Genomic DNA, 16,795 nt, shown 5'->3' on the forward strand with positions numbered 1-16,795 from the left:
CCATTGTAAGGGGGAAGGGCCGCCAATTCTCTGTAGGAATCTGCCTCAAATCAAAGGATGGAAAAGAGCAATGGGAAAAACGCCACTGGCTTCTGGTTGGTATGAGCGGGCATGTGAATCAGCTGGGATATGCTTGAATTTAGGAGTCCTGAGCCAAGGCCAAAATTGTCCAGTATATCCTGGGCCGTCTCTGGTATTCTGTAAAAGAAATCCGAATCTTCCATCTTGGAATCAACATTAAATATTGGTTCCAAGGCAGAAGAGTGGTAAGAGCTAGGCAGTGGGAGGTTAAGTGACTTAAGGGCCACATAGCGAGGAAGTGTCTGAAGCTAGATTTGAACCCAGGACCTACCATCTCTAGGTCTGGCTCTCAATCCACTGAGCCACCTAGTTGCCCCTCATCTCTACCACTCTTGACTTTTATTTTGCCCCTGTACTTCAATGATTCCAGAAGAGAATGAGGCCAAATCTCTGTGCCATTCTGCCTTACCTAAATCTAACTCACGTGCAAGTCAAGACATCAACCTCATGATGTCATTGGTCCTTTTTGAAAACAAAGGACAACCAACAACAAGGCTATGTCCAAACTAGATCTGGCACCAATATGGTGGTGGTAGGGTGGTTAGGCCTGCGTAGGGGCCTCCCAAGGAGTGAACTGGGGCAGGTCAAAGATTCTGTTCCTTGATCAGTAATGGGATTGGGCCAGTGAAAAGTCGCTACTCTTCTAACTGGACAATATGGAGATGCCTGGTCTCCAACAAGGAAAAAAACAACCCAATCCAAAATAGAATCAAAAACATGGCTGAATTTTCCTAGGAGAGCCTCTAGCTCCTTTTCCCACCCAAACTGGGTTGATGCCTGACAGTGACACCATTTTATGCAAATGAATGATTCAGACCAAGCTTTCTGGGTCTCTTTAACAGAATAGACTCTAGTCTTGGAAGAATGAAAACCCCAAACATCCATCCAACAGGATTCTCACCCTTCCCCCAAAGAAGATAAGCTACAGGATCACACGACCACGAGGAAGTCACATTTACAAAAAACAAAATAAAATTTAATTCTGCCGCCATATCCACCAGTTATTTCTCTTTCATTTGGAGGCAAACGATGAGCCCTGTAACCAGCTGAAACTTCATCAGGCATCAGAATCATGAACAAGCCCCAGTTCCCAACTCATCTCACAGAGTGGGGAGACTTGAGATGCCCTCTGCTTCCCCCCATGCCACCACGGGCAGGGAAAAGCATCCAAAATGGTGCTCCTGATCAACTGGGAAGAGCTTTTCAATGTATTTACTTCTCCCCTGTGATAGAGGCTGGCACTAAAGAAAAAGCCTCTATCACCCCCCCCACCCCACCTTGCTGGCATCTTTCCGCTGACTTGGCTTCTTGGAGGCTGCCCATAGCTTCTTGAGGTGGGAGTCTTCATCTGGAGACTCTGGTCTGCAACGACAGCCCTATATTCCCTTGCGGGGGACACAGCCCTCTATCTTCAATGCTTCGGGCCAGCCTTCATATTTATTCTGCTCTTGTTTGTTCTTTAAGTACTGCAAAGAGAAGATAGTGAGACTGACCAACAACTGTGATAATGATATCCAAGAGAAATAATAATAATAATAATAATAATAATAGCTGGCATTTATACAGCACCCACTGGCTATCTGGCACTGACCTAAGAATTTTACAAATATCATCTCATTTCATTCCATAGCAACCTTGGGAGGTTGGTGCTATTAGTGCCACCATTTTATAGTTGAGGAAACTTGGGTGAAGTGACTCACCCAGGGACATCCAGCCACTACATGTTTGAGGATGAATTTGAACTGACATCTTTCTATTCTAGGGTCAGCAATCTATCCACTGTACCACCTACTGCCCATTTTGCTTATGAAAAACAATGTCAAAGCATTCTTGGCCCTAGGATCGGAGACTGAGAACTGGAAGGGACCTCAGAGGTCATTGAGGCCACCATTTTACAATGAGGAAATGTAGACACAGAGAGTCAACGTTCTATCTGAGGCCACTCAGGTAGCATGTAATACATCATTTTCTAATGCCTTTACACACATTTTCTTGGTAGGTTTTGGAGTACAGAGGATGAGACATAGGACTTGAAGCAGAGAGATCTGGGTTTAAACCCTACCTCAGGCACACCCAGCTATGTGACCCTGGGCCAGTCCCTTGACCTTGTTTGCCTCAGTTTCCTTATCTGTAAAATCAAGATAATATTAAGATAATGAACTTCCCAGGGTGGTTGTGAGAGTAAATGAGATAATATAAGAAAATACTCTATGACCCTGAGTGTGCTATATAAATACTCATTATTATTATTCTTCAGCCTCCTCCTCTTCCTCTGTACCCTAAATTCCCAATGTATCAGGACACTCCATTAAAACGGACTCATTGGATCTATGCTATTCAGGGCCTCATTAAGTGATTGTGACTAAGCCAATAAACTAATTCACTTTGGTGCTAATGGCTTGGTGAGCCACTCAGACCAGATAATAGATTTCCATTTTGAAAGGGGTCTTTGATGCCATCAGCCAAAGGAAGGACTAATGGGAGAACTTAATACATTGATGCTGGGCTAATATGGGAAGGATTTTAGGGCCTGAGGGCCCCTTGAGGACCTTTCAAATTGCAAGGAAGAAACATTGTCTACTCTACCGCCATGTTGGGTCAGCCACCATCTGAAGAACAATAATGTCACGGAAATAACTGAATTTCTCCCAGAGAGGTCAGCCTGGGAGATCTGACCCAGAAAAGTCTTTCACATTTCACTCAGAAATCTTTTGTGATTGGCAGAAACTTGGACCTCAGAGGGCACTAACAACTCCAATCCTATTGGAATGGTGGGGGCCAAATGAGATGGGAAAGCCAAGGAGCACTTCACTCCCTGGGCTCCTGTTCACATCCCTGATGTCGATGTTATTCTTTGGTTTGTTTAACAACTTTTCCCATCTCCAATACACCCACCAACGCATTAGGTTGCTATCTGTCTATGACCCAATTGGTTAAGTCCTAGACCTGTCATGGAATGACATACCTTGTTATAGTTACAGGTGGGTTTCAAGTTTGTTTTTAAAAAAGACTTTAGCCCAGTCACATAGTGAGAACCTTGTAAAGGCTTGTTAACTGACTTTCCTGGGCTTGCCTAGGAAGCGGGATCCTGGTGTTGGTTAGACTAACTAATATTTGTCCTTCCCAACAGTGCCAGAGACAGGCTTCAATGGACATGCCCAACTGCCCCTCCCACCTCCAGACATAGCTAAGCATTCTGCCCTCTTCACTTTTTATCCAAGACTTAAGAGTATTTTAGGATGAACACTCACGGCTGGTCTGAATCCGATTACAGCGTCATTCAGGAAGTGTTTGATAAAACAATAAAATACGATGCAACATAGAGTGTGTTCATTTGTGATTTTATGCTACTGCAGTGTTCTGTTTCTGTGACTTTGACATAACTGCCTCTGGGGGTCCAGGGTCAAGTAAGACGCAGAAAGTCAGCTCTTTGGGTTCCTTTGTTATTTGGCTATTCCTTTTAAAGTGTGATTGAACCATAAAAATGAAGTCGGAAGAGCCCTTTGAGGTCACCTAAGGCCTCCTTATATTATAGATTCTATTACATATTATTATATTATATCATATATATCATATATATCATATGTGTTATATTACCTATATTGCATATTATATTGTATTATATGGTTATATTATGTTGTGTAGTATATTACATTTATTGTTATATGTTGTGTTCTATTCTATTCTATTCTACCATATCATATCATATTATATCATATCATTATATTATATCATATATAATATTGTATCATATGATATATTATGTTATATCATATATCACATATTATATCATATATGTTATGTTATATTATATTGTATTATATATTATATGTATGTTATATTATATGGAGTTATATTATATTATATTATATTATATATTACATTATATATTACATTATATTATATTGTATTGTATTGTATTGTATTGTATTGTATTGTATTATATTATATTATAACCGTACCATATCATGTCATATCATATCATATTATATGTGAGGAAACTGAGGCATAGAATGGTTACATAATTTGTTCAAGGTTGTGTTGATTGTAAGCCTCAGAGGTAGGATTTGAACCTATGTTCTTGACTCAGGGTTCTCCCCACCATCCCCACGTGATTGTCTGTTCTAGCAGCTCTTGCCTCCCTGGAAGTTCCACATTGGCCCAACCACAAGGGACGGTACCTCTTCAAAGGGGCTTTTGTCCCTGATGTCTTTGGCCCCTAAGAAGACCCAGCTGTCACGGAAACCAATGTCCTTTGCGTAGAAGCTTCCTAGTTTGGTGAGCAAGGTCCGGGCTTCAGGGTTCAGTCTGAAGAGTCAAAGGAGAACACAACAGAGCTCCATCAGTCATCTCTGGGCATGGGCAATTCCGTGTCTCAAGAGGCATGGGTCCAAGGATGGCATCGAGGGCTCCTCTCCACTAGGAACTTCCCCTCAGTCCCTAGAATGGATTATAACTGTCCCCGGCCCTACATGAGAGAGCATCCTAAGGAGTTGTCTGAGAGTCAAGGAAGAGGATCAGGGAGCTCCCTGGCCTGGGACTCTCTGTTCAAAGGTAAGGCATCATAGTAGTATGTTTTAGAGGGAGACGTCCAAAGGGAGCCCAAGGGAGGACACAAAAGCTCCTCGACTGATGATTTTAAAAAAATTTTCAAAACTGTATCTCTCATCTTAGAATTGATATTGATTCTAAGGCATAAGAGTGGTAAGGGTTAGGCAATGGGAATTAAGTGACTTGCCCAGGGTCATACAGCTAGTTGATGGCTTTTCAGAATGGATAATCTGGTGAGACGCTGCGTGATTTTGTACTTACTTTGTTCCTGGATCATCAAATGAGGCCATCAGTGCTAGGGATCCCTCTGGAATTTCTTTTAGGAATTTCAGCAAAACATTAATATCTGTTGTAGAGGAAAAAATAAAACCCACTTTAGTGGTGAAGTTCACGTTCTCTCTACTTAATTGCTCGCTATCTTCTTCAGCTCTGGACACTCTTCTCTTCACCCCTTATGGGCAGAAAAGTTTCCTACTTTCCATTTTAGGGTCTTACTAGAAATAGGAGTTTCCAGGATGAAGATGCCAACTTATTTTGGACTCCCATCCAAACAGTCTGAGTTTCTTCAAATGCCTTCCTAGGTTAGCTTAGCCAAGCTAAGCAGGTTTAGTATAGTGTAAAGGGCATTGGGTCTGGTCTCAGAAGATCCAGGTTCAAATCCTGACTCTAACTTACTTGTTGGGATGGCCTTGGGCCTCAGTTTCTCCATGTGCAAGATGGGGGTGCATTAGACCAGACCACCTCTAAAGCTCTTCCCTGCTTGAGATCCTATGAAACTGAGGGTTCTTCTGGGGAGCCTTTCCTGAACCATCCCAGGCCTCATGGGGAGGAGGAAGAGAATGAATGGCTCTCTGTTGCCCCCTTATCTTGGCTCTAAATGTCTCCCTCTACCTTCCCCCAGGCTACTGCCTTGCAGGTGTGTCTCAGGATTGTATGTGTGGTCATCCCATACAGTCTTACAGGGTTTCCCCCCCAGCTCTGGGCAGCAGTGGGGCTTTAGGATCATGGACTATTAGAAATGGGATGTCACCTAATCTGAACCATCTTATTTTAGAAATCAGAAAACACACCCAGGGAGGGGTAGAAACTTGCCTAAGTTCACACAGGTTGTCACTTGCAGAGGCAAGATTCGAATACATGTCCTTAGACTTTGGCGCTATTATTCTTCCTACTCTGATACTCTGTTTGTCCTCAGACCAAGCAGAAAGAAGCTGCAGATCTTTATGGACACCTCACCCCTTTACCCAAGCATGGTCCCTTATTTGATGGATGGTAGATAGGTAGATAGACAGGCATGTGGGCAGATAGATAGATAGATGGATAGATGGATGGATTTTATTTTACAGATGAGGAAACTGAGTCCTTTAGAGGTAAAGAGCTTCCTCCTGCCCCCAAGGTCCAGACATAATAGATGCAGAATCCATCCATAGGATCCAAACTAAAAATGGTCCATTTATTGAGTGCCTAAAGTGGTGCCCTGCTGAATATTTCTATCTTCCTCCAGGCAAATGAGCTACTGTATATGAAGCCCCATGCAAACCTCAAGTAGCTGTCTACATGTTAGCTTGTAATTATTTTGTATCTTCTCCAATGGACTCAGTATCAAGCAGATCAGAGACAGCTCCTTTATCCCACTCAGGGGTTCATCTTTCTGGGACCCTGGGCTCTACACAGTGATGCTTGTTTGTTCTCTCTCTCAAGGGAAACCTTTCCCTGAGACTGGTCAGAGGTGGTTGGGATGGAAACGGCAAGTCCAAAGGATAACACAGGCCCTTCCCAGGGGTTTGCTCCCAGGGAGCAAAAACACGGCCAATTTTTGTAAGAGACGAGCAAGAAAAAGAAAGCTTGGCAGGCAGGCTTGTTTTGTTCTTCTCTGTAGGGAACCATTCCCCACGATCAATGGACTATATTTGTTCTGTAAAACTTGAGTGCGACCCATGAAGGGAGCCAGCTAAGGTTAATTAATGTCGCTCTTCAGCCCCTGGGAGCATCACCATGCTCCCTCCCATCTCTTCTCCTGCACCCCAGTCACCCTGGGAAGGCAGAAAATGAGGGGAGCTGAGAGTCAATGCCAAGTTCAGTAGCTCCAAGGAAAAGAAGCCTTTCTGCATTAACAGATGGAAAGCCAATCACTTTCTATGTGCCAAGCGTTTCCCCTTATTTCTGGCTGACCCTCTTATTGATGTACCATGGCGTGGTCACAGCCTGCATCCCTGCATGCCCTCCAAGCCTCAGTCCTGGCTTCCCTCTCTATTTCAGCAATCGGTCAGCATTTATTAAACACCTACTGTGTGCCAGGCACTGTGCTAAGTGAGAGAGATACAAAAAGAGGCAAAGGAGGAGAGGGACTTCCAGCTGCCCAGAAAAATCCATCCACCTGGCAGAGGGGAAAGATGGTTGTTAACGGCGTTCTAGGAACACAGCTCAAGTGCCAACTTCTAGAGGGAGACTTTCTTGGTCCTCAGTGTTTTTTCTTTAAATTAATGTCTTCCTCTTGGAATACAACCTTTCCCTAGGTTATCCCTGGCTTTGTAACAAATTGAATCTGTGGGGAAAAAATCAGCACAGGGAACTATGTGAGCAAGGAAGCTTCTGCCAAGAAAAATGCCACGATTTAGTGGCAGCTTCTGGTCTGAGAGAGCTGCCAGCCCACTGGGGGTTCGGTGTCTCACCAAGAGTCACTAAACCTGGGGGTGTCAGAGCGCCAAGGAAAGAGGGAGGGAATGTGGTTCCTTGAGGGCACCTTTCTTATCTCTGCTACCCAGTAGGTGCTTAATCAATGCTGGGTTGGATTATAGCAGATACAAATAGGGAGGATGAGGTACCAGGGGAGAATGGATTTTGTTGATGTCTTTGACTTAGACTGAAAGATGAGGCCAACCCTGGGATGTCTCTGAAGACCAGGAATGGGCCACGGACCCACAAATGGACTCCGGACACAGGAGAGACCCCAGGACTCCGTGTTTCTTTCTCTTTGGAAGAATCACACAGGAAGTGCTTAACTCATGCTTTTCTATCCACTTATTCAGAGAGAATAATGCTTTTGAGTACCTGGATATTATGCTAGACCATTGTGTGTCAGAGCAGAGAGGGGGGCAGCATTGGAATCCAGAAGAGCTGAGTTCAAGTTCTGTACCTATGCCATCCTGCGCAAACAGGGAAATTATCTAACTTGATCTAAAATTATCTAATTATCTAAGATATTATAAGAATTGGTTATCTGCTTTGTTTATTAATTTTTTAAACCTCTTATTTTCTATCTAGTAACTTAGACAGAAGGGCAAGGGCTAGGTAAATGGGGTTAAGTGACTTGCCCAGGGTCACATAGCTAGGAAGTGTCTGAGGTCAGATACAAAGCTAGGATCTCTCAAGTCTAAGCCTGACCCTACCTAGGTGTCCTGGTGATCTGCTTTTAGTGGATAGAGTTTACATGATGGGAGTTTAGGTGCAATCCCAGGTAGGGACCAGCCCCCAAATCTATATTCCCATCCTGATGTTTAGACCACATTCATTCTTTCTCTAAGAGGATTTGCAGTGGAGACCAAGCTGGAATTGGAGTCAGTCCACCCGACCTGCATTCAAATTCTGCCCAGTGACTTAGCATCCTGAAACATTGTTTTATTCATCCGTAAAAGGGGTTGTTTATACGCCAAGTACCGACATCCCAAGGTAGTCAGGAGTCTCCAATAATGTAATATTTGCTACATATTTTGCAAATTGAAAAGTGCTACATAAATACCAGTTGTTGCTGTTCCACCATTTCCCCCACATCCCCGGCATGGTCCAAGGCAGGAATTCTTGGCGAGTATTCATGTTTCCAATAGGAAAGCGAATACTTACCCCCTGAGTACATATCGAAGTATTGGTGCTTCTGGAAAGCTCCCGTTACTCCTAAAGGAAGGAATGAAAACGCAATCATTAGAGCCTCCTGTAACTCGGCTTCCTCTAACTGTGGCATCGGGGAAAATAGCTCCTTAGAGCCTCAATAACGTCTTGATCCTCAGGGGGACCTTCTAGAATGGAGTCATCCATCCTGGGTGTCTCCCCTGCCCCAACCAGAAGAAGTGGTCTTAGAAAATGGACAACCAAGCTTCTTGGGACCGGATGGGACCGGGAATGGTTTCTCGGTGCTGGGATTATGAACCATAGAAAGGGGCCTCAGAGACCACCTCAGATGAGGAAAGTGAAGCTTAGGGAGATTAAGTCCTTTGCCAAAGATGACACAATAGTTAAATCTAGGTAGAAGGAGTTTTAAAAATTAATTTATGCTTTTTAGGATGTGGAGTGAGGAAAACCCACCTTAGGCTCTAGCTGGGTTAAACTGAGCAAGTCTCTTATCTTTCTGGGCCTCAGTTTCATCATCTGACAAATGGGGACAATACTGATAGTTAGCGAATAGAATTGTTGTGAAGACCAAAGAGATAGGAGCTTTGCAGATTTTAAGGATGTGTGTAAATGCCAGTTGTTTTTACTATTCCTAGTACAGAGGCCATAACAGGGAGTCGGAGAATGCGAGGAAGAAACCTGGCACGGGATGAGTTTAAGTCCCACCTTCCTTCTTGCCATCTGTATGAGCTTGAACTTGGTTCCATCCTACCCTTTATTGTTCTTTCATGATTGATTTTTTGGCATTCTGGTGCTTAAGTGAACCAAATGATGATGCCAAGCATCCGTTAGCCTCCTTGAGCCTCAGTTTCCTCATCTTTAAAATGAGGGCAGAGTCTGTGGCTTTTCCCAGCTCTCGATGGATAATTCCTCAGTCTAGAGCACACCTCAAATTCACATCTGTGAAAGAGTGTGACAAGACCAAGAAATAGGCTGTAGACAGAGTCTGTCCCTACCCTGGAAGCTAATGGTGCCTGTGTCTGGAGTGAAGAGTAGGATCAGGGCAAAGTGACTGACAGAATGGAAGCTCCTTGGGGGCAGGATTTGTTCAATTTGGAGGTCTGTATCCCCACTGCCCACTGGCACATAGTAGGTGTTTAATATGTGCTCGTGGATGGACTGGCCCCTACTTATTGTACTCTCTGGCTTCCTTCCAGACTTAGCATCTTCGTGAATTCTTTCCTGGTGCTCTCCGTGACTAGCTAGCTCATCCCTTCCTAAAACTACCTGACATTTATTTTGCTTATGTGGGCTAGCTACTTGGAGGGACACTGTTTGGTCCATAATGGGAGCTCCTTGAAGGCAGACCAGGTTTTTCTTTCTTTGGTATGACCAGGGCTAAGCACGGTGTCTGGCACACAGTAGGGGCCTAATAGATGCTTTCTGATTCAATGGGAAAAGGCAGGGAACCTGGAGTCAAAGATCTACTTTTGGCTTTGCTGCTTACCACGTTTGCAGGTTGGAGCATGTTAACTTTCCTGACTCCGTGCCTCATTTTCCTCGTCTGTAAGATATGGGGGGTGGGGAGGTGGGAATAGCCCCTTCCAGGCCTAAACCTACAAAGTCCTAGGAAATGCACTTTGGAGAGTGGGGCTAAACAGGCCAACCTCAAGGAGGAAGGGATTATGTTCTCCCAGGATTCCACTAGGTGGTGCTGTTGTAGAGGGGATGGGCGAATCCCAAGCACTTGGAAGTTTCCAGTTGAAACTTTTTAAGGGGAGGATGGAAGCTGAGTCCATGGAACTCTTTGCGCCATGATGATTGGCATCTCCAAGGCATGGGCATCTCTGCCATTAGGAGAACCCCGAAAATCTTAAAGACTCTGAACCCCAACAGAGCTAAGATGTCCCAGTAGACACCTCCCAACCCCCCACCTGATTCCCTGCTGGCCCATCCATTGTGGAAGGAGTCTCTGGTCTTCCCAGACGTTCATCCCATCTGTATGACATGGCAATGCTCATCATGCCTCCATCCCTTACTCTCATGAAACGTATGGGCGAGGGATTTCTTTTTATTCTCACGCTACGCTCTTATGGAGCTCAGCCGCCACGTCTGGGGGTCTGACCCACTCTCCAATGTTCTTTCATATTTGATTTTTGGTAGACTACTGCTTCAGGAGATAAAATGATGAGGACCAAGTGTGCCTGGTGCTGAGGATACAAGGGTTAGGAGAGAAGAAGCACTTATGTAGCACCTGTATGTGCCAGGCATTGGGCTAAGCTTTTTACAAATATCTCCTTTTGTGACAACTCTGGGAGGTAGGTTCTCTTATCATCCTCATTTGATAGTTGAGGAAACAGGCAAATGAAAGTTAAGTGACTTGTCCAGAGTCACACAGCTAGTATGCGTCTGAGGCTGGACTTGAACTCAGGTCTTTCTGAGTCCAGGCAGAGCACTTGAGCCATTGTACCAACTAACTGTCTCTGATACAAAATACAAAGACAGAGAAACAAACAAACTCTGTCCTCAAGGAGCTTACATTCTACCAAACTTCTGGGCAGCTAGGGGGTGACAGTGGACAGAGTGCTGGGCCTGGAGTCAGGAAGACCTGAGTTCAAATTTGTTTTCGAACGCTAGCTGTGTGACCCTAGACAAGTCACTTCACCTCTTTTTACCTCAGTTTCTTTATCTGTAAAATGGGGATAATAATAGCACATACCATCCAGGGTTATGGCAAGGATCAAATGAGACAATAATTGTAAGGTGCTTAGTGGAGTGCCTGGCACAGAGTAGGTGCTAGATAAGTGTGAATTATATTGCTATTCAGCTAGCCTGATGCTTCCAAGTCACATATGACCAGGGGACTCTGCACCTTGTGCATAGTGGTTCCATGAGAAAATGTGACTCTTTGTCATATTTCTTATTAGTAAGTATATGATGTTGGATCGGATTCTAGGCTTTCCTGACTCCAAGGCAGCACTCCCTACCCAGGATGCACCTCAGTTACTTGTGGAATGAGTGACCCTGAGGTTTGGGGAAATGAGGTGAGTATCTCACATTATGAGCAACAGGTCCCCCAACCCATAGCTCCAGATCTATTCCTTGGCCTTGGGAAATGCAGCAAGATTGAGAAAGCCAAGGCAAAAAGTCAGCCACTAGGTGGGTGGTTAACTGCTAGAGAACTATTGATTTATTCATCATCTATCCACCTATCCATCTATTGATTCATCTATCTGTCTGTTTGTCTGTCTGTCTGTTGGTCTGTCGGTCTGCCTGCCTATCTATCTATCTATCTATCTATCTATCTATCTATCTATCTATCTATCTATCTATCTGTCTGTCTGTCTGTCTGTCTGTCTGTCTGTCTGTCTGTCTGTCTGTCTGTCTGCCTGCCTGCCTGTCTGTCTGCCTGCCTGCCTGCCTGCCTGCCTGTCTGTCTGTCTGTCTATCTATCTATCTATTGATCTATCTGTCTGTATGTCTGTCTCTGTCTGTCTGCCTGCCTGTCTGTCTATCTATCATCCATCTCTCTCTCTCTCTCTATCTGTCTGTCTATCTGTCTATCTGTCTGTCTGCCTGCCTATCTATCTATTTATCTATCTATCTATCTATCTATCATCTCTCTCTGTCTATCTATCCATCTATCACTTCTCTATATTTCATGGATCTATCATCTCTCTATCATCTCTCTATCTCTCTATCTATCTCTCTATCTATCTATCTATCTATCTATCTATCTATCTATCTATCTATCTGTCTGTCTGTCTGTCTGTCTGTCTGTCTGTCTGCCTGCCTGCCTGCCTGTCTGTCTGCCTGCCTGCCTGCCTGCCTGCCTGTCTGTCTGTCTGTCTATCTATCTATCTATTGATCTATCTGTCTGTATGTCTGTCTCTGACTGTCTGCCTGCCTGTCTGTCTATCTATCATCCATCTCTCTCTCTCTCTCTATCTGTCTGTCTATCTGTCTATCTGTCTGTCTGCCTGCCTATCTATCTATTTATCTATCTATCTATCTATCTATCATCTCTCTCTGTCTATCTATCCATCTATCACTTCTCTATATTTCATGGATCTATCATCTCTCTATCATCTCTCTATCTCTCTATCTCTCTATCTCTCTATCTATCTATCTATCTATCTATCTATCTATCTATCTATCTATCTATCTATCTATCTATTTCTCTGCATTAAGCATGTTGAGAAAAATGTAGGATAACCCAGAGCTCTTCCAACCTGGGAGGATTTTTAGAATTTGCAAACACGGCCAGTGAAGGAAATTTGGAGCCTGGCATTGACTAACTTCAACAGAAGGAAACCATCAGGAAAATGCCAATGACCCCCTCATAGATGGAGCATTTGCAGAAGAGCAGACAGGTATAAGAATAGGATTTCCATAGGCTTCTCCGGGGCTGAGCTGGACACCCGCCTCCAGGTCTAGTATCTCCACTCACCTTCATGAGGAGGCTTGGGGGACCAGGATGGACTCTTCCATTGCCTATGAGACAATGGAAGCCCGGGACAGACATCCTCTCCTAGAGCATCTCTCTAGAGTTGGAGACCTAGACCTAGAGGGCAGGGTCGGGCACTGATGCTGATTGGCAACTTATTGGCTAAGTGGAATGAAGGAGGCTGAAGAGTCCAGGATAACTCCTGAGGTTGTGAACCTGGACAGCTGGGACCCCGGCCAGACACAGAGAAGCTGGGAAGATGGGTAGGTTTTGGGGGAAAGTCTGTTCGGCTTCTAGGACTCACTATATTCTGCTCTGAGTAAACAGTTGGGGGAGATGGATCTTCCTCATGGGTTACTCATGAGGTGACAAGGGAGCGGGGTTGGGGGACACGACGAGCCTGCTGAGGTGAGGGAAAGAGCAGGTTTTCCCCAGAGCAGCCTGTGGGTTACAGGTGGCAGTGAGGTCCCTTGAGTGGAAAACACTGGCTTTGAGGGAGAAGGCTGGAAGGTTTCCCAGTCGATAGGACAGGAAGAGGGAGAATACTGAGGGATCTGAGTAAACGTGCTTGTTTCGGAGATTAGCCCCCTTGACCGTTGTGGAGAGGTTGACAAAGAACCCATTTTCCCACTCTCTGACCAGTTGACACCACACACTCCTGGGACCAGACCATAACCCTCACTTTGGAGACCACAACCGTGGGTGATTCTTAGACTAAGCTTTCTCAAACATTTATCTGCTCTCCTTCTCCCTTCTCCAATCTCCCCCGAACAACAGTAAAAGGAAAAGAATTAAGTTCACATTTATATGGTGCCCATTATGTGCCAGGCATTGTGTGCCAACACTTTATAAATATTATTTGATCCTCCCCCTCCTCCCCCCCGAAGGTGGGTGCTGCTACTATCCCTATTTTACAGACAAGGAAACTGAGGCACACAAATGAAGTGACTTGCTCAGGGTTATACATCTAGCAAGTATCTAAGGCAATATTTGAACTTAGATCTTCCTGTTTCCATGCCTGGTGCTTTATTTACCCAGCTGTCCTTCATCACAAATATGCATGGGCCACGTCCACCCTGGATGCCTCATTCTGCACTTAAGACCATTTGCCTCTTTGGTAGGAGGAGGGCGGCATTGTGGGTGAGGGCTACCCTTTGCAGGGAAGTCTCTGTTGCTAAAAAACGTTCTTCATTGGGAGCTCCTCATTCAAGGAAATCGTGGGCTCAGTTTAAAAACTGGATATAGTGCAGATTTAAAATCTGTGTGATTACATAAAATTGTATGTATGTTTAAATGTACATATCTAAAATGTGTTAAATATGCATATATTCACTCATTTAAAATGTGGCATTCCATATATCAATTATATAATATTTTAAGTATAAGATTATTACATATTTTAAAATAGATAAATATTATATATTGTATATTACATATACCATATACATAAATATTGTATATAATATGTTTATTATACATGATTCACATATAATATATACAATATTATATACAATACAGGTATATTATACTATTCACATATAACACACAAATATTGCATATGGTATATGTATATTGTATGTGGTTCACATGTAATATAAATATGGCATGCAGCTTGTATATATTATATGTGATTAATGTGTGATATATACAAATAGTATATATAGTATATGCATGCTGCATGTAATTAATATGTCATATACACAGCATGTATATTATATATGATTAATGTATAATAGACACAAGTAGTGTGTACAGTATATGTACAACATATGTGATTGATATACTATTATATATAGCACATGTATATTATATGTGATCAATGTGTGATATACACTAGTCTGTATGGCCCATGTGTGTTGTAGGTAATCTATGTGTAACACAGATATTATGCATATACATGTATATTGTATGTGATTAATATGTAACACATATGTATGCTGTCTGTGTATTGTAGAGATCTCTACGCGTACAGGCTGTCTAGCTCCCTCTGTAATGTAAACTCATTTTACAGATGAGAACACGGAGGCTCACATTGCTTAAGGAGCGTGCCCCGTGACGTCCAGGAAACATTAGAGCTAGACTTGGCACCCAAGGGCCCCGCGTTCCTGGCTCCTTGTCCTTCCTCCCATGCCATTCTCTCCGCCTCCTCCTCTGCCCGTATTGATCCATCATAATCCCCCTCAGAGTTAATGAGTTACAAGTCCACGGAACACGCTTCGCTGAATCTTTTCGAGAAAAGCTGGTCTTTCTCAGCAGTCTTCTTAGGGAGTAAAAACGGTCTCTTCCCTCCTTCCCTTCCTCTCTCCTCTCTTAGGGGCCGGGCGGGCTGTCCTTGGCATTCCCCTGGAGTCCTGCTTCCTCTAAGTAGAGGCGTGGGATGGAGGCTGGCTTTCCATCCTTCTGTAACCCCTCGAAAGTAATGGGATTAAAGCGAGTCCCCTAAAAACAAATGGGCTGGGACTGCCTTTCCTGCTCATCCTCCTCAAGACCACTTAGCCCCGGGACCTCGTCCAGCCTAGAGCCGGGAGAGACTTCAGAAGCCCTCTAGTCCAACTCCCCATTTTACAGATGGGGAGACCAAGGTTCAGAGGGTACGAATAATTTACCCATGATCCTCCAGGGAGTAAGTAATAGAAGTGAGGGGAGATGATTTCAGAGGAGAGGGTGCTCTGGGAACTGGGAGGCGGGGTTGGGGCAAAGGGAAAACCAGATGTTGCCAACTGTCTTTTCACCACTGTGCTGGCAGTCAGAGAGGAAGCTTGGCAATCTCCATGGGGCATCGATGAGCAAGTATGGTAGTTCCAAGTCCTGAGGAGCAGGAGGGCCCCTTGCCCATCCATTTTCACTGCCCATGTGGGAGCCTTGGCTCCCCTGTCTTCCCTACAGCTGACTCTTTGCCACTGCAAAGATTCCAGACCAACTTGGCAGTTGACTCTTGTCATCTCAAGCTCTGATTTGGAGTCAGGATGAATCCTCCCAGCTCTTAGAACCAGAACTACGACACTGAGCCCCAGCCTTGCCTGGTGGGTAGAAGGGAAGCTAGAAGCAAGAGTTTCTCTGGCTCAGCAATGAGAGTGGGGCCAAAGCCTTTCCCTCGAACCCTGTGCCTTTTCCCCATTCTACAGACACCTGTGGGTTTTCTGTGGGTATTAGGGAAGAGGGGGCAGCAAAAAAGTAACAGAGGAGTGAGGAGAGCCTTGGATCTCAGTTTCCTTATGTGTAAAATGAGGGAGTTGGACTCAATGAGCCATTAAGGTCCCTTCCGATAAAATCTGTGATCTTAAACTGCCCTCCCTCCTCCAGTGGCAGTGCTTAAAGAGATGTGGGTGATGGCAATATGAGAAGGTCAAAAAATCCCTCCTTGATATTTCCTCACTGTCTTTGTTTGGGCTTTTCTTCTATGGAGCACAGGAATACTCACTGAGCTTGATTCCAGTGTCCTACTTTGGTCATCCTTTGTGCTTTATTTTAGGCATTTCAAAACATTATTCTGAGAAGGGGATACCTAATGTTTACCAGATGGCCAAAGGGGTCTATGGCAGCAGTTGTCAAGACCACAAACCCTCCTTCCTTCCTTCCTTCCTTCCTTCCTTCCTTCCTTCCTTCCTTCCTTCCTTCCTTCCTTCCTTCCTCCCTCCCTCCCTCCCTTCCTTCCTTCCTTCCTTCCTTCCTTCCTTCCTTCCTTCCTTCCTTCCTTCCTTCCTTCCTTCCTTCCTTCCTTCCTTCTTCCTTCCTTCCTTCCTTCCTTCCTTCCTTCCTTCCTTCCTTCCTTCCTTCCTTCCTTCCTTCCTTCCTTCCTTCCTTCCTTCCTTCCTTCCTTCCTTCCTTCCTTCTTTCCTTCCTTCCTTCCTTCCTCCCTCCCTCCCTCCCTCCCTCCTCCCTTCCTCCTCC

At 44.5% G+C, this 16,795-nt stretch overlaps 1 protein-coding gene across 1 annotated transcript; it reads right to left on the minus strand.

Moving 5' to 3' along the window:
* Window positions 1-899: 899 nt before the first annotated feature.
* FAM3D (FAM3 metabolism regulating signaling molecule D) lies at window positions 900-8,605 on the minus strand. Its single transcript, XM_056804295.1, has 4 exons — window positions 8,473-8,605; window positions 4,894-4,978; window positions 4,263-4,389; window positions 900-1,547 (listed from the first exon to the last, which is right to left on the minus strand). Exons 1-4 carry the CDS (start codon window positions 8,588-8,590, stop codon window positions 1,458-1,460), a joined length of 420 nt encoding a protein of 139 aa, XP_056660273.1. The 5' UTR covers window positions 8,591-8,605; the 3' UTR covers window positions 900-1,457.
* Window positions 8,606-16,795: the final 8,190 nt, after the last annotated feature.

Source organism: Monodelphis domestica, chromosome 7 (genome assembly GCF_027887165.1).
Source record: "Monodelphis domestica isolate mMonDom1 chromosome 7, mMonDom1.pri, whole genome shotgun sequence".
NCBI classification, from domain to species: Eukaryota; Metazoa; Chordata; class Mammalia; order Didelphimorphia; family Didelphidae; genus Monodelphis; species Monodelphis domestica.

What these genes read in the sequence shown, in the direction of transcription:
- FAM3D (XM_056804295.1), bottom strand. Translation starts at nt 8,590, where the DNA reads ATGCCACAGTTAGAGGAAGCCGAGTTACAGGAGGCTCTAATGATTGCG. An exon ending in CTTCGATATGTACTCAGGGG is followed by an intron (nt 4,979 to 8,472) that starts GTAAGTATTCGC and finishes CCTCTACAACAG; the next exon opens with ATATTAATGTTTTGCTGAAA. An exon ending in ACAAAAGCCCCTTTGAAGAG is followed by an intron (nt 1,548 to 4,262) that starts GTACCGTCCCTT and finishes TTCTCTTTGCAG; the next exon opens with TACTTAAAGAACAAACAAGA.